This window comes from Odocoileus virginianus, chromosome 20 (assembly GCF_023699985.2).
Source record: "Odocoileus virginianus isolate 20LAN1187 ecotype Illinois chromosome 20, Ovbor_1.2, whole genome shotgun sequence".
Lineage (NCBI taxonomy): Eukaryota > Metazoa > Chordata > Mammalia > Artiodactyla > Cervidae > Odocoileus > Odocoileus virginianus.
The window spans coordinates 9,937,837-9,957,507 of record NC_069693.1 but is presented as its reverse complement, the minus strand read 5'-3'; the positions used below and the strand labels follow the sequence as shown (position 1 = coordinate 9,957,507).

Below are 19,671 nucleotides of genomic sequence, written 5' to 3'. Positions count from 1 at the left end.
CGATTGGCTTCCCATGGTGCCACTTCCACCATATTCTAGTTTTGTAAAATTTATTATTATTTATTTGGCTGTGCTGGATCTTAGTCGTGGCATTTGAACTCTTAGTTGCAGCATGTGAGATCTAGTTACCTGAGCTGGGATCGAACCTGGGTCCTCTGCATTGGGAGCATGTAGTCTTAACCACTGGATCACCAGGGAAGTCCAAGAGGTGATATTGACCCCATCCTTTTAGGTCACCACAATGACAGTTGGTGATATATGATTTGTGTGTGAATGTGCTCAGTCATGTCCAACTCTTTGTGACCCCATGGACTGTACCCCAGGCTTCTCTGTCCATGGGATTTCCCAGGCAAGAATATTGGAGAAGGTTGCCATTTCCTACTGCAGGAGATCTTCCTGATGCAGGGATTGAACCCTTGTCTCTTGCGTCTACTGTATTGGCAGGTGGCTTCTTTACTGCTGAGACATCTGGGAAGCCTGGATATATGATTTGAGGAGATCTTAAAAAAGAAATCCTGTCCCTTGGAGCGGGGACGAAGGGATCGGTTGGGAGTTTGGGATTAACATATAACACCACTATATTTAAAATGGGGCTTCTTTAGTGGCTTAGATGGTAAAGAATCTGTCCGTGATGCTGGGGACCTGGGTTCGATCCCTTGGTCAGGAGGAGCCCCTGGAGAATGGCTCCCCATTCCAGTTTTCTTGCCTGGAGAATCCCATGGACAGAGGAACCTGGTGGGCCACAGTTCATGGGGCCACAAAAGAGTCAGACATGACTGAGCAGCTAACACTTTCACTTTCATGTATATGTATAACTGAGTTATACCGCGGTACACCTGAAACTCACACAACATCATTAATCAAGTATACTCCAATAGCAAATAAAAATTGAGAAAAGAAACCCTGTCCTCCACCTGCCCCCAGATACCATGGAAAATGTTCTTTTCTTCATTAAACCATAGGGTCCCGGGGAAACACAATTTTGTCTCTGCAGACTTGCCTCAGTAAACCATGGAAAACATGAATTCTGCCACGTGGTACTCAAAGAGTACCATTGAGATGGTAGTTCTCAAAAAAAAAAAAAAATTTAAAAAAGAAACAAAAGAAATGGTAGTTCTGGCTTTTTCTCAGTTGGCCTGAGAGCATCCTAGGAAATCTAGCCTAGCCTTTATCTTCTGCCCACAGAGCAGCAGGGGGATGGAGTCCTGTCCTTAGTCCTCATGGCAGGGCTCCCAGGGTCATCGCCTATTCATCTCCTGTCTCAGAGCCCCCTAGGAAACGCAGACGTGTCCCCTTAGAGCAACAAAATAGTCTTGACCTTTGGATGTGGGAGAAGAGACTGGAAGGTTAATGCTTGGGTCGGTGAGTTGGAAAGTTGCATTTGGAGGCCAGAAATAGATGTGGAGGTGGCTTTGGGTGGAAGGCTGCGTGGAACAGCTCTCAAGGCCGGGGTCTCAAATGCCTGGGTCCTACCATATGACCCCCTAATTCCAGGAGCCTGTGAGAAGTTGCCCCCCCCCCATTCATCCTCTCTGGAGAAGGGCAGATCTGGCCTTGTTCACTGGCTCAAAAATCTTTATTTCAGTATAAAATATTAAATAAAACAAATATTAATTAATAATAACAATAGCCACAACACTATCAATAATCACATGAGCTCTCTCCTGCTGGCCCGCAGCCTTTTGTTAGCTTTTCTCCTTTGGTTCTCACAGTTCTCTCTCTGGGCAGCTGGCAAAATTGAGGCCCAGAGAGGGCAGCCCGCTGGCCTGAGGTCACACAGCAAGTTGGTACAGCTGGGAGCTGAGGGAAGGGCAAAGGGGTCCCCTGGATCCAGCCAGTGTGGTGGGAATGTGGGGTTCAAGTGCAGAGGAGAGTGGCTCCCCAAAGTCTGGCAGTCAAGATCAGGCTGACAAAGAAGCTGAGGTGGGCAGGGCTGGTCTGGGAGGCACCCCCCTTGCGGGGATGGGCGTCCCCGGCTGGATGGTTACAGCCATGTCCAGTACAGCAGGAGACGTTGACATGGGTGAGGTCGAAGGCTTCAGCCACGTGGAGGCTTTGGCACCACGAGGGGGCTGCGCAGCCTCTGATGGTGTAGCTTGGGCTCCTCAGTCCTGAAGAGAGAGATGGACCATGTGAGACTCTGCGCTCTCGGGACCGGAAACTGGAGTGCTCCCTGGGTGACGTGCCACCTCGTGGTGGGTGCCACCTGGAAAAAGCAGTTCTAAGTCTGGTCCGGAGACCCTTGGGCTTGCCCTCAGACCCTTCCAGGGGCTCTGTGAAGTCAAAATTAGTCTCATAATAATGCTACAACTTCATTTGCTTTTTTTTTTTTCTCTCACAAGGGGTTTCCTAGAAACCCAAGGGCATGCGATCTTGCAACAGACTGAATGCAGAGGCAAATATGAGGGTCCAGCTGTTTTCTATTAAGCCAGACATTAAAGAGATTGCAAAGAACAATGTCCATCTTCTCACTCACTTTTTTTTCATTTTGGAAAATGTCTCGTTTTTTTTCCCCCATAAAAATATGTTCACATGTCATGAGTTTTCAATTGTTCTTTTAAGATGAATAAATACATTTTTAAAAATCTCTTGGTTTTCATTTCTAATGCAGTAAATAGCTACAGATGTAACTGACACAAACAATAAGTTTTAAGAGCATCAAGGAATTTTGAGACCCCAAAGTTTGAAAAGCTCGGGAATAGAGGAACCTGCCCAGGACATCCCAGGATGGAACCTCATGAGGTCCACTGAAGTCCCATCCACCCACAGAAGTTCCACTCCCCCACAAAGAAATCCACTTGTCTGTAGTGCAGATATCCGCTTCCTAATGAAGGAGTCTAAAGTCCTTGCTACACTTTGCACCCTCCTGAAGGAAGTCCTACCTTTTCCAACAAGATGATCCACCTCAATTAACTCCAGTTTCATAGGAGGTTACCTCTTGCAGAACCCCACCCCCCCCCACCCCCCATAAGTATCCAAGTATCCTCACCTTTAGTGCCTGTCGCTTCCAGACATTGATTCATAGGGCCGCGGCAGTCAATGAGGAAAGTTTCTTCAGAGGAACACTCGTGGGTGCTGTTCCCCTCACAGCTATAACACTGCAAGCCGTTTGGTGGCAGGTTTTGAAGCTCCAGGACTTGGGAGAAGATCAATGACAGAGAAACCAAGGAAATTAGCCCAAGGGGTTTCCCACCATTAGGTCTCCAGGACTCCCGCCTCTCAGCCAGAGATGTCATGGCGCTCCCTTGTGGTCAGACCTTGGAACAGCACCCTCTTTGGGCGGGGGTTGCGGTTGGGGGGGGGTGGGTGGTTCCCTGAGGCTTGTGACAGAAATCCTGACTCCCAACTCCCCATGAACCCTCACCTGCCTAGACTCTGGGTAAAGTGAAATAGTCCCTGCCTTCAGAGAACTTACGATTTAGAGCTACACTGCCCCCGGACTTTCCTAGTGGCCCAGTGGTTAAGAATCCACTTGTCAATGCAGGGTACCTGGGTTCGATCCCTGGTCCGGGAAGATCCCACATGCCGCGGAGCAACTAAGCGTGGGCGCCACAGCTTTGGAGTCTGGGCTCTAGAGCTGGAGAACCACTGACTACTGAACGCTGCGTTCCCTAGAGCCCGTGCCCCGCAACAAAAGAAGCCACTGCAATGAGAAGCCCACACACCGCAACTAGAGAGTAGCCCTGTCTCTGCAGTTAGAGAAAGCCCATGGGCAGCAACAAAGATCCAGTGCGGCCATAAAAAGAAATAATAAATAAATAATAGAGCTACACTGTCCCATATGATAGGCACTAGCCACATGTGGTTGCTTACGTTGACACTAAAATGAATACTAAAATGAATATGGAATGAAATCCAAAATTCAGTTTAAGTGCTCAACAGCCATTTGTAGTAGAGGCTTACTGCATTGGGCGATACAAAAATTTCCATCACCATGGAAAGTCCTATTGGCCAATAATTGTTTGCAGAGACAGAATAACACAAAGGATCTAGATTATACTCGGGGAGGGCAGAGTTAGGGACATCTTTCCTGAGGATGATGCTTTAAAACTGAGATCTGATGAAGGAGAAATAGCCAGCCAGGCAAGCTCCTAGGGGAGATGTGTCCCTGGTGGAGGGTACTGTATGTGCAAAGGCCATGAGGCAGACACATGCTGGGTTACAGAGAGCATAGTAGAACCTTCTGACAGCATTTTAAAAGCAAGCAGAAGGCATTGAAGTGTTTGAGGAAGAGGGACATGCTTTGATTTACATTTAAAAAAAGTCACTCTTGCTGCTGCGTTGAATGTAGGCTGTAGGTTAGCAGGAGGGGCAGCAAGGTCATTGTAACAATCTAGGCGAGAGGCCATGATCGCTGGGACCAGCGTGGTGGGCAGTGGAAGGATTCAAGAAGATGTAGAAGCATAAAGCACAGGTCTTGGTGAGGCTTTGATGGTCTCCTTGAATTCCCACAAAATCTTTCTTGAGAAAGGGCTTAATAGGCCCCCCCACTTTTTTTTCAGAGGAGGAAGCAGAGTGGAGGGTTTACCTGTGAGCAAGCAACCTGAATGCACCTCTCTGCCCCAATCCTAGGTCTTATGCCAGGTCCCCTGGCCCCTTACCTGGGCCCACATTGCATTTGGTGGTGTTGCAGCACTGCAGGAAGTGGAAAGTGTGGTTATTGTGGAATCCGGTGGGGCCTGGGCAGCCAGGAAGGATGCCACAGCCTCTCACGTGGCGCTCATCCCCTGGACTCTCTGTGGGGACAGAGGAGGTTAGATTGTTGCTGAGGAGCTGGGACTGGATTTGTCACCTGTCCATCTTCTTCATCCTTCACTATAGGGCTCTTACTGTATGAGGGGCAGCCACATATCTAACCAAGATTCCAGCCTGCATGGGTATAGTCGGGGCTTCCCAGGTGGCACTAGCGGTAAAGAACCTGCATTGCCCGGCAGTGCAAGAGACATGAGAGACGCGGGTTCGATCCCTGGGTTGGGAAAGTCCCCTGAAGGAGGGCAACCCACTCCAGTATTCATGCCTAGAGAATCCCATGGACAGAGGAGCCTGGTGGGCTATGGTCCATAGGGTCACTAAGAGTCGGACATGATTGAAGTGACTTAGCATGCACACATGGGTATAGTCATGTGGCTAAGTTCTGATCAATATGATCTAAGTAAAAAGGTTTACAGAACTTGCAGAAAGGAGAGACTTTACAAAAGCAGGGCCACCCCCTTTTTGCCCCTTCTTTCCTCCCTTCCTCCTTCCTGGAACTTGGATATGAGGTCTGGAGCTCAGGCAACCATCTTGGACCATGAGGCAAATGGAAGGAACATGTAAGAAATGAGAAGGCATCTGGTGACTGTGGAACTGTCTTAGTGGCCCTAGACTTCCCATCACTGGGCTTCTTGTGTGAGTACTAACTTTCTACCTTGCTTATCTCCCTGTTATTTGGGGGGTTGTTGTTAAGTGCAGCCTTTGGGAGGAACAAAGCTGGGAAGGGGAGCTACTGGCACGTTGGGGCTCACCTTTCAGGCTCTGGTGGGTTATCACATCCACGCACTTATCTCCAGAGTTGCGGCACTGCAGGCTCTGGTCCCAGCCCCTCTCACAGCTGAGGTCCGTCGAGGCACAGGAAGCACATTCGAGGTAGCGGGTTCTGGGAACAGTAGCATCTGGGCCTGTTTGGGGAGAAGCAGGAGGGTGAGACCCCACGGGAGGAGTCCTAGAGACCCATCTTGCTAGAGGACTCTCCTGCACACGCGTTCTTCCTTATCCTACTCTTCAGCCAGGCAACAAGTTCTGCCCATCGTATCTCCTAAATTTTCCTAGGATCCCTGCCCTCCTTTCCAGCTCCATGACCCGGTCAGACCTCCTTCAATACCAGCTTCCTCTCTGGCTTCCTCATTTCCATTCTTGCCCTTCCCACCCCAGTGCCTCCCACATGGCCCTAGAAGGATGCTTCCAACACTCAAATTGAACCCTGTCTCTCCTCTGCTCAGCTCTTCCATGGGTCTCCAGTGCCTCAGAATAAAATCCAAGAAACTCAGCGTGGCATTCAAGGCCCATCAGAGACTGGTTCCTGGCCACCCTTCCTGCCTCATTTCTCTCCCCCACCTGCTCGGACTCTACACCGGCTTCTCTCAGTCCCCAAGTGTGAGTGCTGACTCCCACCCAGCCTTTGCTTCTACACAACACTTTACCCTGCTCCCTAATTTCCCTATTTCCTACTCATTCTTCAGGAGTCATCTTCCCTAATTTTTACCTCCTCCAAGAAGCCCTCCTTGACCTCCCAGGCTGAATTAGGTGCCCCTCTGGGCTCCCTAATCCCAGCTCTGTCTCCTCCGGATCATCTCTGTTTGGACTAAGTCCCAGGTAGGGCCTCGGCTGTCTTGTGTGCCAACATGACCCAGCACAGGGCCAGGGCCAGAGAAAATATTCAATAAATATTTATCAATTATTTTTTGTTTTTGGCTGTGCTATCAACATATGGGATCTTAGTTCCCCGAACAAGGATCAAACCCGCAATCCCAGCACTGCCACTGAACCATCAGGGACGAGTCATAGGTCAAAGTCTCACTTGACTAATCTGTGATAACTTTGCCTCTCACATGGACCTTCCCGTCCAGGCCAAGTGGATGAATTACTTTTTCCTGGAAACACTGGAGTCATTCCTCTGCCCAGACCTTGGCTCACACCATCCCCAAACCTGGCATGCCCTCTCCTTCCTGACCCCAGATATCCAAGTTTGAGTTTGAGCCAAGTCTTAGAGAAATTAGAGAACTGTTTCAGCCAAGACACTTAACCGGCAGGCCAGCAGCTGTAATTAGGTGAATCACTTACCTTCAAAGCCAAATCTTCCCCACCCCCTCCCCAAAGAAAAATAACTAGAAGAAGGCCAACAACCCATGTCTTCTCATATGAACCACCATGAAAATGAAAATATAAATCGCCGTCATTGCCAACATAACTGTCTCATACCACCCATGGGTCTCCTTTGTGAGTTATTCTTATGTCACTCTTCTAAACGTGGATGATATCCAGGCTCTGTCTGAGGTCCTTTTTTCATTTCTCATGGTATATACTCTCGCCCATTGAATGTTATCCATTGACATTGCTTCATCTTCACCTATCTGCGGAGAAATCACAAATCTCTCTCCAGGCAAGACTTTCCTCTGAACTCCACACCTGTACGCCCATGGGCCTCCTGGCGGTCCCCTGGCTATCTGTCAAACACCTGAATCTCTCCCTGTCCCCAACAAGACTCTCCATTTCTCCAAACGGCTGCTTCTCCTGAATTCCATGTTTCTGAGGTGGCCCCATCTGGTCTCCCAGAGTAGAAACTTGGCAGGCTCCTTGATCTTCCATATCTAGCCATCAATCTAATTACTCCCACTTCCCTATCTTCTGTAATCCTTTTGCCATATTGCTTCTGATCTCCATTAAGCATGTCCTATTGAGCTCTTAATTTTAGACCCTGTTCTCTATTTCCTGTTGGACTCATTTTAAAATGGATTCCAGATTTCTGCTAAAAATTATCCTTTCCTCTATTTTCTTGAAAATATTGATCATAGCTGTCTTAGACCTCCCCTGTCTAATAACTCCAATATCTGATTCACAAGTCTGTTTCTGTTATGGGGTTTTTCTTTCGGTTTCCCCAGTCGATTGGTCCTTTCTATTTTCTTCAGGATACCTTGTATGTTTTGATTAGATGCCAGACATAGATAACAACTTGTAAAGGCTTTAAATGATTTTATCTTCAGCCAAAGAGAGATTAGGTTTTCTTCCTGTAGAAACTGGATGTAGGCATTTTTGTGCTATGCTTAGTCACTCAGGCATGTCCAACTCTTTGCGATCCCATGGACTGCAGCCCACCAGGCTCCTCTGTCCATGGGGATTCTCCAGGCAAGAATACTGGAGTGCGTTGCCATGTCCTCTTCCAGGGGATCTTCCCAACACAGGGATCAAACCCAGGTCTCCTGTATTGCAGGCGGATTCTTTATTGACTGGGGCTGGTCAATTTCTGGTTTTGCCCTTATTCTTAGGGTGTAGTCTCAGAGGAAAGCCTGAAACTTCTCTTTCCAATTTGGCAACTTCAGTCTCCCAGCATCACATGCTCGCTGGAATTCCTGCTCAGTTCTGTAGTTTCCCAGATACTATTTTCTGTGGAGTTTCTTGGAGTCTAATGCTATGCACGTACGGCTTGCCAATGACTTGAAGGAAATCTGCAGATTTGGGGACTCCCTTTTCTGTGGTTCCATGCATTCCAGGATTTGACTTCTCGTTTTCCAGACACTCTGGCAGCCCCAGATTTCAACCTCTGCCTTCTCAGTCTAGCGACAATCTCTTTCTATCTGCGTTCTACTTCCCTTCCAGAGTAGTGAATTGGCAAGTGCACTCAAGGTAAAAGCCAGCTTGTCTGTGGAATTCAACTTCTGTGCTTCCCTTATTTCAAGGATTGGAGCACCTCTATTTCCTCTCTACATTTGCTGCTCTTGAGTGACTTCAGTGATTGCTTATAATTTATCCAGCTTTTGTAACTGTCATTGGTGGTGGATAGCGGGGTGGGGCAGGGGAAGTTGGTCTGAGACAAGTAACTCCACATGACCAGAACTGCATATCTGCCCTCACCATCTAACCCATCATTAAGTTATGCTTATCTGCCGGCTAAATAGCTCTTAAACCCATCCACTTTTCTCCATCTGCTGATCAGACAGACACTGTCTTCTTCTTTTTTTGTTTTTAGCCACACCATGTGGCATGTGGAATCTTAGTTCCCTGACCAAGGATTGAGCCCATATCCCCTGCACTGGGAGCATGAGGTCTTTGCCAAGGAAGTTGTACACTCCCTTCTTTATCTGGACAACCTCACACACTTCCAGGTTGGTCTCCCCTAATCTACCTTCCTCCATCATTTCTTCCTTCCAATCTGTCTTCCACTCTGAGGTCAGAATGCGTGCCTGCTAAGTCGCTTCAGTCTTGTCCGACTCTTTGCGACCTAATGGACTGTAGCCCACCAGGCTCCCCTGTCCATGGGATTCTCCAGGCAAGAATACTGGAGTGGGCTGCCACGTCCTTCTTCAAGTGATCTTCCCGACCCAGGGACTGAGCCCATATCTCTTACGTCTCCTGCATTGGCAGTTGGGTTCTTTACCAATAGTGCCTCCTGGGAAGCCAGAGGTCAGAATAACTTGTCCATAAATACAAATCTGATAGTGACCCTGTAGCCTTTCATGACCTCCCAGTGTTCCCCAGATGAAGTCTATGTTCCCTACCACAGTCCAAAAGCCCTTGTATAATGTGACCTTGCCAATTTCATCAGTTCCTCTTGCCCCATCTGTCCTTCCTCCAGCCATGCTAGTCTCACTCTCTCCTGTTGCTTTTGTATCTGCTGCTCCTTCTGTCTGGAAAAACTCTTTCCACTGTCTTTTTAACAGCCTGACTCCTCCTCCCTCAAGATCCAGCTTAGCTGTTGCTTCCTGTAGGAAACCTCCTCTGGCCTGAGTCATTTATCTCCTCTAGGGTCCTACAGCCCCTACTCATAGTTATCCCAGCTCTGATCACTCTCTGGTTCCCGCGTCCCCCATCTTAGCACGGATGATTCTGGAGTGTGCTTCCCTATTACAGCTCCGACTTCTCTGGTCTCTGTTTCCTGTGTCAGGGTCTTGACACTTTTCTCTGTGCTTCCCTGATCCCAGCTCTGACTGGGGGCAGGGCAGTCACCATCTGGTGATGCTCTGTCCTGCCCCCTCCCCCACCTCCCACCCCTGCCATATATACAAACACTACTGGACTATGAGCCCCAGAGGGGCAGGACTCAAGGCTGTCTTGGCCATTGCTATGTCCCCAGCATCACAGAAGAACAGTTGTGTCCGACTCTTCGTGACCCCATGGACTGTAACCCACCAGGCTCCTCTGTCCATGGGATTCTCCAGGCAAGAATACTGGTGTGGGTGGCCATTTCCTTCTCCAGGGGATCTTCCTGACCCAGGGATTGAGCCTGGGTCTCCCACATTGCAGGCAGACTCTACCTACTGAGCCACCAGGGAAGATCTCCCAGAAGAACAGGATTTGGTTTAACCAACCATTCTAGTCACCAGAAGCAAGGTAAAATGGCTTTAGAAATTGGGCTGACATAGGTATATCAGTTATTTTTTAGAGGTTTGTTTTTTTTCCAGCACCTTGAGGCATGTGGGATTTTAGTTCCCCAACCAGGGATTGAACCTGCACCCTCTGCAGAGGAAACGTGGATTCTTAACCACTGGACCATCAGGGAATTCCCTCAGTTATTAAGTCACTGGATTGACAGCTGCTGCCTAAGCTCCCTGGTGGACCCCTGACCATTCCCAACCTTGTCTTTAGACCCCTTGCCTGCATGCTAAGTTGCTGAGTCAAGTCCAACTCTTCGTGACCTCATGGATTGCAGCCCACCAGGCTCCTGTGTCCATGGGATTCTCCAGGCAAGAAAAATGGGTTGCCATTTCCTCCTCCGGGGAATCTTCCCGATCCAGGAATTGAACCCACGTCCTTTACATCTCCTGCATTGACAGGTGGGTTCTTCACCACTATCACCACTTGGGAAGCCCATTAAAATCCCTATGTCCCCAAGATCCACTAAAGGGGAAACACCAGGCCCAGTAGGAGGCCTTGAGGGAAATAGGTCCCGACTGGTCAATGTCCTCTGCACTGACCAGTATTGTTAAATATTTGGGTTGTTATCTCTGATTACAAGTGTTCCTGAGACTCAACTGTTAGTGTTTTCCTTTGGCAGATCTAACAGAAAGAGGAAGCCGACATCCTCTCTCTTGCCACTTCCTTGAAAATAAACATCTGATTCAACTCCCACCAACAGATGAAAGTTTGAGGTCAGGATCAGTGAAAATCTAGCAGAATCAGGGCAGATGAAAAACAAGGGAAAAACTCAGTGCAGACACAGGTGCTCTGTTTACTGATGTCATTGTGACTGGGCTGGTCTTAACACATTCCCTTTCTCACCAGGGCCAGAAAGAGGAATCTCTTGCCTGACCCTGCACCATGGTCTACTCCTTGCTATCCTTCCTCTCCTGTGAGAACTCGGAGGAATTTGAGCCTTTCTAAGTCTTTTTCTTACACTGACAGACCAGAGCCTAAAGTCATGAAACTCTACAAAAAGCCTTGCAAAAGTTTCTTCACATTCTTTTTTCATCGCCCTGCTCAAGGATTGATTCTAGGGAACTTTACCAGCCCATGGCAGCCTGTCTGGCTCCCTCCTCTTTTGACTTCCTTTAAGGACTTTGAGTCACTGGCATCTCTGATCTTTGTATCTTGGTCCCTTGCTAAGATACGAAGCATCTGTCACCTGAACCATCTCCTGTCCCATGAGAAGAATGAGATGGCAAAATGTCAGTGAGGTAACTCACCTACCACTCAAGTGGGTGTATGTATATACAACTTCTTAAAGGCCGGTGATGCATCTTACAAATCACAACCACACACACACAGACATACAAGCAGTACGGGATGGGATAGGATGGGATGAGTTTGTACTTGGGAGTGGGGCCGGTGACGGTTTGAGATGAGTTGGGGTTGATTGGAGGATGGGATTAGAGTTACGTTCAGGAGGAGGATGGGTTTGAGTTGGAGAGTGTTGGGGATAAAATGAAGCTGGGGAAGGAATTGGGGTCAGGGATGGAAATGGAGTCAGGCTGGAGATGTGTTCAGGATAAGGAAAGATTTGAGCTGGGGGATCGGTCCTGGGGTAAAGCATGGAGCTGAGGTTGGGGTGGCCCCAGACTGGGGATAAGACCAGGGTGATGTTGAGGTTGGGTGGGGATGTTTTGGGGTTGGGGATGGCAAGGACTGTCCTACTTACCAGGGTTGGGCTTGTTGCACAAGTCTGACCTGCACATGGCCTCTGAAAGGGTGATGATCTGATTGCCAGTCCGATAGCTCATGGACCTGTTGGTCTTCTCTGGATGGGTACAGCCTTTTTCCACCACATTCATCTCGTTGCCTCCTATGAGGAATGTCTCTTTGTCACCCCCAGAGCCTCCCTGGACCCAACCAGCCTCTGACTCTCCTGGTTATAAAGTCACCTGCTCCCAGGACTGAACCCTGCTAGGCCTCTCCTCTTACTTGAGTCCAACTCTGTCTTTTCTAGACTTACCCATCCTCCCCATCAACCTCTTATACCAGAAACCTACTCTCTTAGTGACAACATTATACCTGGGACATGCTAGATCCATCAACTCCTCCCTCCTAGCTTGGAGATCTTAACATAGAGAGGCTTCTAATAGGAATCTTTAAAGGAAAATGCTTACCAAAAAGTATAAGAGAATGATATAATAAATAATGTGCATTAGTTACAAAACTTTATAGAATATTAGTATTTTGTTATATTTGTTTCAGGTAAAAAAAAAAAGAGAAACCAAGTTTAAAAGATAGTTAAAGCCTCCTGCTTACTGCCCTCTTCCAAATCCCATTTCTCTTATTCCCTGTCTGAAGGCAACCACTGATACAGGTAATTCTCACACCTGTGTATGCAGAATATGTTATTGCTTATTTTGATTGTTAAATACTATTTCTAGTAAAAGGTGTCCAACTCTGCAACAAACTTTTTTTTTCCTCTTTTAATCTTACATTTTTGAGATGTATCCAGGTTAATACTGAGAGACCTGTGTGTGTGTGTGTGCGTGTGAGTCACTCAGTCCTGTCCAACTCTTCGTGACCCCTGTGGACTATAGCTCGCCAGGCTCCTATGTCCATGGAATTCTCCAGGTAAGAATACTGGAGTGGGTTGCCATTCCTTTCTCCAGGGGATCTTCCCAACCCAGGGATTGAACTTGGGTCTTCCACATTTCAGGCAGATTCTTTATCATTTGAGCCACCAGGGAAGTCCCCGACAGTCCTAGTTCCTTCATTTCAGCTGCTGTGGGGTATGTGTGATTATACTTTAAGGTTTCTCCTCTGCTGACTCTAACTTCAGTCTTTCCAGTTTTCCGTGTCACAAACATGAGGACTAGGAACATCCTTTTACATGTATCTCTAGGCAAGTGTGGCCAAGGTTCTTTGGGGTCTCTACGATTCCTTGAAGTTTAACTGCTGCTTGTAGGGTATGTTAATCTTTATTTGTATCAGGTATTGCCACGTGGTTCTGTTCCATGGATGAACCAAGTTACCTCCCTAACAGCAGAGCCCGCAGTTCCACAACCTCATCGATCTCAGTACTGTCAGATTCTTAAATGCTTGTTCATCTGATGGGCGTGTTAGGGGCCTCAGTGTCTTTTTTTCTTGCGTATTGCCCTGATGGCTCGTGAGATAAGGTTTCCAGGTCCCTCGCTTTCCCTGCCCCAGCTCACCTTCCCACACACGCAGGACGGTGGTCCTGCAGAGGTCCTGACCAGGAGCACACTCTTCAACGCTGCAGCTCCTCATGTTCTTACACTGTAAGCACCGCAGGCCCCATGAGGCTGGGGGCAGAGGGAGGCGAGGGAAAAGAGGTGTTACTGCTCTGAGCCAGGATCCCGCCCCACTCGCCCCCTCTGCCGCCCCCTACCCCGGCCCCCTTTAAGCCCCAACACCTGGACCGAATCTCCAGGCCTTGTGCACTCAGGTTCAGGCTCCACTTTTGCCCCGCCTGGGTTCCAACCCGCTATGCTATCTTTAGGCCAACGTTTTATTTTTGTCCTTTACCCTATCCCCCTCCCCCCGCTCCCCACCCCGCCCACAGGTCCTTCCTATGTCCAGTCCTCGCTCGCTTTCTCTTTAATTCTAACCGAGGGCCCGGGCCATCCAGAAAGTGAGATTCCCACCCTCTCGGAGGGTGCAGACTTCTAGCCTAGTCCTTTACCACCACCCGCCCCCCCCCCCACCCCACCCCCGGCCTTCCTGGGCCTATTCCACCTCGCGAGCTCTCCTAGGAGTGTTCTAACCTCACCGACTTCCGCCTATCTTTACGTTCTACCTCCGTCCCTGGAGTTCCCCTCACTAACGCCCTCTGGTTTTCCTTGCTTTCCCAACCTCTCCCCAGCTGGCTCCCGCCACGCAGCCGTCCGAGAACTTCTAACTCCTCCCATCAGCCCTGCGGAGATTCTAACCCCACCTACTGGGGCCTCCCCCGAAGCTTTCCCCCGCCCCCCAGCGGCTCTCGAGCTGCTTAAACCCCGCCCACTAGGGGCTCGGGACCTGTCAGCCCCACCCACTGGTTCCGCCCCGAAGTTATGACCCCGCCCACCACCTCCTTCGGGTTGCCATAGTTTCGCCCTCTGGCTCCCCCGCCGAGGCTCAACCTTGCCCCGCAGACCTCCCTTGTGGTCCCTTTCCCGCTCCAAATTCGGAGTCCCCTAAATTACTCATTCTAGGCCTCCCGCGGTCCGGAAAACCTTCTGGATGTCACTCAACTCCTACCCCCCCGCCCCGCCCTCAACTCAACTCAACTTCCAACTCAACTTCCTTTCATTTTTCGACCCGTTTTCCATTTTCCAAAGAAAGGATTTAAGGGGTCCCGTCGGCTAGAGTATAGTGAAAGGGAAGGAGCCTCGAAGTACAAGCCCTGTTTCCCTGGCCCCTGTCTCTGCCAGACTCAGCCTGACTCTCTTTAGACCTTGTGTAAAATGAGGCGCTGTCCTCCCTGTCTTACGAATGTGTGTGTGGCGGGGCGGAGGTGGGAGGGGGGACCTGATACAATGGAGAGGGCTCTAGGATCCACTTCGGGTCAGAATCCCACTTACAAAGGCTGGCTGTGTGGCCTCGGACAAGTTAGTTAACCTGTCTGTACTTGTTTCTCTGTAAACAGGGGTTAAAATAGTTCTGCCGCCACCCCCCCGCCCCCCGCCAGTCGGAAATTGCAAAGAAGAAGCTTAGAAGAGTGACTGGAATAAAGAGCGTGTTCACTAGATGGTGTCTGTCATTAAGCTCTTTTGCTCAACAAATATTTCTGAGCCGCTACTCTGTGCCCGGTTCTGTACCGCTGGGGGTGGGGGTGGGGCCGGGGAGCCGAGAACAGGAGAATTATTTGATTGTGGGGTGGGGACGGGGGACTGTCAGAATCCGAGTCGTCAGATTCTGAGCTCTCTTTCCCTCTCTTCCCCTCTCCCTTCCCCGCCGTCAGACCCCAGTCCCCAGCTTAGAGGTCCGGGCACCTTTGCCCCTACCTGGAATGTAGGCGTGAACCAACAGCAGTAGCAGCAGCGCTTGGCCCATCTCCGACGGTGGCTCCTGTTCGCGATCTCCCTGCACCTCTCAGTCTGACCCCCGGAAGGAGACAGTTTTGTGGCCCTGGGGGCTCCTCCCAGAAGTTTGCGAAAGAGCGAGTCAGCCCCAGAGGCGTAGGTCATTCCTTCTCCCCGCTCCCCCCCCCCACCACCCCGCCGCCCGCCTCCCCTACCCACCTCCCCACCCCTCCCGCACCTTCCTCAAAAACTTCCCTTACCAGGGTGTGGCCAGCCGGGGGTACAGGGGCTGACCCTGCTCTGACTCACGTTGGCGGCAGTCACACTGTCCCCGGACTGCCTGGGTGTGAATTCCAATTTTCTCTCAATGCCACATCATCTAGGGGAAGGGACCACACTCTTTAAACTAAAACTCATCCCTTTGGGAAATTTGACTATTAGATATTATAGGGCTTTCCTTAGTCTTGCTAGGAAGGATCGTGGTTATATGGGAAAGTGTCTTTCTCATTTAGAGCTGCAGACTGAAATATTTGGGGGTGAAATAATACAATGTCTCCAATTTACTTTAAAACACTTCAGACAAGAAGCAGATATTGCTGTTATGACAATGGTTTTGTGGTTATGCGGAAAACTTGTTCTTGTATTCTACAGATGCTGAAATATTTAGAGACTGAATGTCATTGTTGGATTTGCATTTGCCTTAAAATATTTTAGGGAAAAAAAGAAAGGCAAAACATCATTGTTTAGTTGCTAAGTCGTATCTGACTCGTTGCAACCCCATAGACTGCAGCCCACCAGGCTCCTCTGTCCATGGGATTTCCCAGGCAAGAATACTGGAGTGGGTTACCATTTCCTCCTCCAGGGGATCTTCCCAACCCAGGGATTGAACCCAAATCTCTGTACTGGAAGGCAGATTCTTTACCACTGAGTCACAGTTATTTATTTATTTTAATATTTATTTGGCTGCACTGGGTCTTAGTTCTGGCACGCAGCATCTCCAATCGTCTCTGTGGCATGAGACCAGACTGTGGGGGTTCTAGTTTCAGCTAGTCATTAGCTGTGCAACCTTGGGTATTTTACTAAACCTCTGAGATTTTGAGTTGTAGCATGTGGGATCTAATTCCCTGACCAGGGATTGAACCCAGGCTCCCTGAATTGGGAGCATGGAGTTTTAGCTGCTGAAACACCAGGGAAGTCCCCACAATAAGTTTTTAAAAGAGAAAAATAAAATACAGAACATGAAATAGCCTCTCCCTCCCAGTCAGAGCTATTTAATGAAGTAGAATTAAATGCCTGAAATGGTCACTGGCCCACATGGAGTGCCTCAACAACCTCTGTCAACATTTACCAAGGACCTGCTCTCTGCCAGGCACTTCAGAAGCTGTGGACCCAGCAGAAAAGTCCCTGCCCTTGTGACAGTAGGGAGTAAATATGTATTACCTGGTCTATCGCTGTCAGACTGTGATAAGTAAAATGCAGAAAAACAAATTGGGTTGAAGGAGGTGCAAGGGTACAAGTGAGGTGAGGTTGGTTTTAGGCCAGGTAGTCCTGGAGGGCTTTCCTGAGGAGGTGACATTTGAACAGAGGCTGAATGTAGTGAGAATAGCTGTTCAGACAGATGGTCCAGGAAGAGTTCCAGGGAAAGAAAACAGTGAGTACAAAGGCCCTGAGGTGGGAGCGGACCTCATGAGACCTAGAAACAGCAGAGAGGCCAGTGTAACTGGAACAGAATGAAGAGAGACACAGTAGTAGGCTGTGAGTAAGCGGTAGCTACCTCTACCACTGCAATAATGATTAAACTATTGTTATTCTTACTAATGCATCAAAGCCTTAAGGTATTCATTTTAAGATAAGATAAGAAAAGGACTTCCCTTGTGGTCCAGTGGTTAAGAATCTGACTGCTAATGGAGGGGACATGATTTCATGCCCTGGTCCAGGAAGATTCTACATGCTTTGGGGCAACTAAGCCCATGCCCTAAAGACAGAAATGTGTACATTCTTGCACAGTGCCTGGCACTGTGGTAGTGCTCAATAATAATAATAATAGCAAGTGCTCAATAAAAACCGTCACTGCCATTGTTATCCCTGTTGGGTCCAGATTCTAGACTCTGGTCCTGCGTTTCCTCTCTGTGGGTAGGATAGGACAGGAGGTAGAACTATCATGTTGACTCATGAAGACAGCAATTGTCATGCTGACGACAGCAGGATAGTACCAGCTCAACCGATATCCTCATTGCCAAGCTTCAGTCTCCTCATGTGGAAAATTCAGCCCCTCTTGGGGTTGGTGTGAAGACTGAATGAGATATTGATGCAGATGAGGCGGGGAGATAGAAAGCTGGGGTGTTAGCCCAGGTGGCCTTGAGACCCAGTTCAGCCCCCTTGCTCCTGGGGGACCCTGGGCAGGTGGCTTCACTCCATGGGTCCAGGAGTGAAATGGGTCTGGGGTAGGTGGAAGCATCTCTTGGTGAAAAGTAGCTTCAGGTTTGTAGGTTCATGGAGCTGTGTGGTCTGGCGCTGCCGCTTCCTGGCCAGATGACCTCATCGCTATGGACTATTTGAAGACAGAGAAATAACTCAGAGCCCTCCCATCCTCCTACCCCAGACTGCTCTAATTTCCTGAAATCTGTCCATCTGTCTCTCCCTTTCTGTGTCTTTGTCTTTTTTTATTTGGCAGCATATGGGACCATAGTTCCTGGACCTCAGCCCTGCAGTAGAAGCACAGAGTCTTAACCACTGGGTGGCCAGGGGGAAGTCCTTCTTTGTCTTTTTCAATATGTCTGTTTTGCTCCTTTCTTTCTTTCTTTTTTTTTTTTATATTTATTTATTTGGCTACACCAGGTCTTAGCTGCAGCAGGAGAACTCTTAATTGTAGCATGTGGGATCCAGTTCCCTGATCAGGGATTCAACCCGGGCCCCTTGTGTTAGGAGCACGGAGTCTTAGCCACTGGATCACCAGGGAAGTGCCACTCCTTTCCTTTGTCTCTCCCTGTCTCTCTGACTCTGTCCTCCATCTCTGTGTCTCTGGCTGTTTCTGCCTCGCTGTCTCTGTCTCTGACTTGTTCTCTCTAAGTGACACACACCGTGAGGTCCAGTGACGTGTTATGGGAGGAGGCAGGCAGGAGGCTGGGCCGTGGACAGTTCCAGAAAAAAAACTGCAGGAATGTCAGCTCCTTCTTCCTCTGACTCACCTGGGTCTCACCCAGCTCCTACCTGCCTGTGGGGTCCTGGGTGAGGCCCACAGGTTTCGGGGATTTCCTGGGGCTGGGGAGAGGAAAATTTCCTGCAGAGATATAGAGGGAGAGGGATTGAGAGAGATAGAGACAGACAGAAAAGGAGAGAGAGAGATCTAGGGACCAAACACAGCCAGACTCAGGGGAAATCAGAGAGGGACCCAGAGACTTGACATACACATACTCCTATATTTAAAATATGGCTTCTCGGGTGGCTCAGGGCTAAAGAATCCTCCCGCCGATGCAGGAGACGCCGGTTCAGTCCCTGGGTCAGGAAGATCCCCTGGAGAAGGAAATAGCAACCCACTCCAGTATTCTTGCTTGGGAAATTCCATGGACAGAGGTGCCTGGTGGACTATACAGTCCACGGCCTTTCAAAGGAGTCAGACACAACTTAGTGACTAAACAACAACAATATTTAAAATAGATAACCAACAAGGACTTACTGATAGCACAGGGAACTCTGTTAAGTACTCTAAACATCCCATTCAGGTTCCTGAATGGGAAAAGAAACTGAAAAAGAATAGATATGTGTATCAGTTCAGTTCAGTTCAGTTGCTCAGTCATGTCCGACACTTTGTGACCCCATGGACTGCAGCAAACCAGGCCTCCCTGTCCATCACCAACTCCAGAAGTTTACTCAAACTCATGTCCATTGAGTGGGTGATGCCATCCAACTATCTCATCCTCTGTTGTCCCCTTCTCCTCCTGCCTTCAATCTTTCCCAGCATCAGGGTCTTTTCAAATGAGTCAGTTCTTTGCATCAGGTGGCCAGAGTAATGAAGCTTCAGCTTCAACATCAGTCCTTCCAAAGAATATTCAGGACTGATTTCCTTTAGGATGTTCTGGTTGGATCTCCTTGCAGTCCAAGGGACTCTCAAGAGTCTTCTCCAACACCACAGTTCAAAAGCATCAATTCTTTGGTGGCCAGCTTTCTTTACATTCCAACTCTCATATACCATACATGACTACTGGAAAAACCATAGCCTTGACCAGACGGACCTTTGGTGGCAAAATAATGTCTCTGCTTTTTAATATGCTATCTAGGTTGGTCATAACTTTTCTTCCAAGGAGTAAGTGTCTTTTAATTTCATGGCTGCAGTCACCATCTGCAGTGATTTTGGATCCTCCCAAAATAAATTCTGTCACTGTTTCCCCATCTATTTGTCATGACATGATGGGACCAGATGTGTGTATAGGTATAAGTGAATCACGTTGCTCTATCACTAAACATTATATATATATACAACACTATAAATCAACTATAGCCCAATGTAAAATAAACATTTTTATTAAAGCCAAGATTCCAAAGATTG

At 48.7% G+C, this 19,671-nt stretch overlaps 1 protein-coding gene across 2 annotated transcripts; it reads right to left on the bottom strand.

Moving 5' to 3' along the window:
* Nucleotides 1–1,554: 1,554 nt before the first annotated feature.
* Nucleotides 1,555–15,233, bottom strand: PLAUR (plasminogen activator, urokinase receptor). 2 transcript variants are annotated; one of them, XM_020871166.2, is made up of 7 exons: nucleotides 15,108–15,233; nucleotides 13,314–13,424; nucleotides 11,828–11,971; nucleotides 5,505–5,657; nucleotides 4,602–4,736; nucleotides 2,990–3,136; nucleotides 1,555–2,111 (listed from the first exon to the last, which is right to left on the bottom strand). In XM_020871166.2, exons 1-7 carry the CDS (start codon nucleotides 15,154–15,156, stop codon nucleotides 1,858–1,860), a joined length of 993 nt encoding a protein of 330 aa, XP_020726825.2. In that variant the 5' UTR covers nucleotides 15,157–15,233; the 3' UTR covers nucleotides 1,555–1,857. The 2 variants fall into 2 exon arrangements, with proteins under 2 accessions (XP_020726825.2, XP_020726826.2); XM_020871167.2 differs by lacking the exon at nucleotides 15,108–15,233 and adding an exon at nucleotides 13,975–14,050.
* Between the last annotated feature and the right edge of the window lie 4,438 nt (nucleotides 15,234–19,671).

Excerpts from the sequence above, each read along its gene's own strand:
- PLAUR (XM_020871166.2), bottom strand. The coding sequence starts at position 15,156 with ATGGGCCAAGCGCTGCTGCTACTGCTGTTGGTTCACGCCTACATTCCA. Across the intron at positions 11,972-13,313 it reads CGTCCTGCGTGTGTGGGAAG|GAGGCAACGAGATGAATGTG; the intron begins GTGAGCTGGGGC and ends CATTCCTCATAG. Across the intron at positions 2,112-2,989 it reads GGAAGCGACAGGCACTAAAG|GACTGAGGAGCCCAAGCTAC; the intron begins GTGAGGATACTT and ends CTCTCTCTTCAG.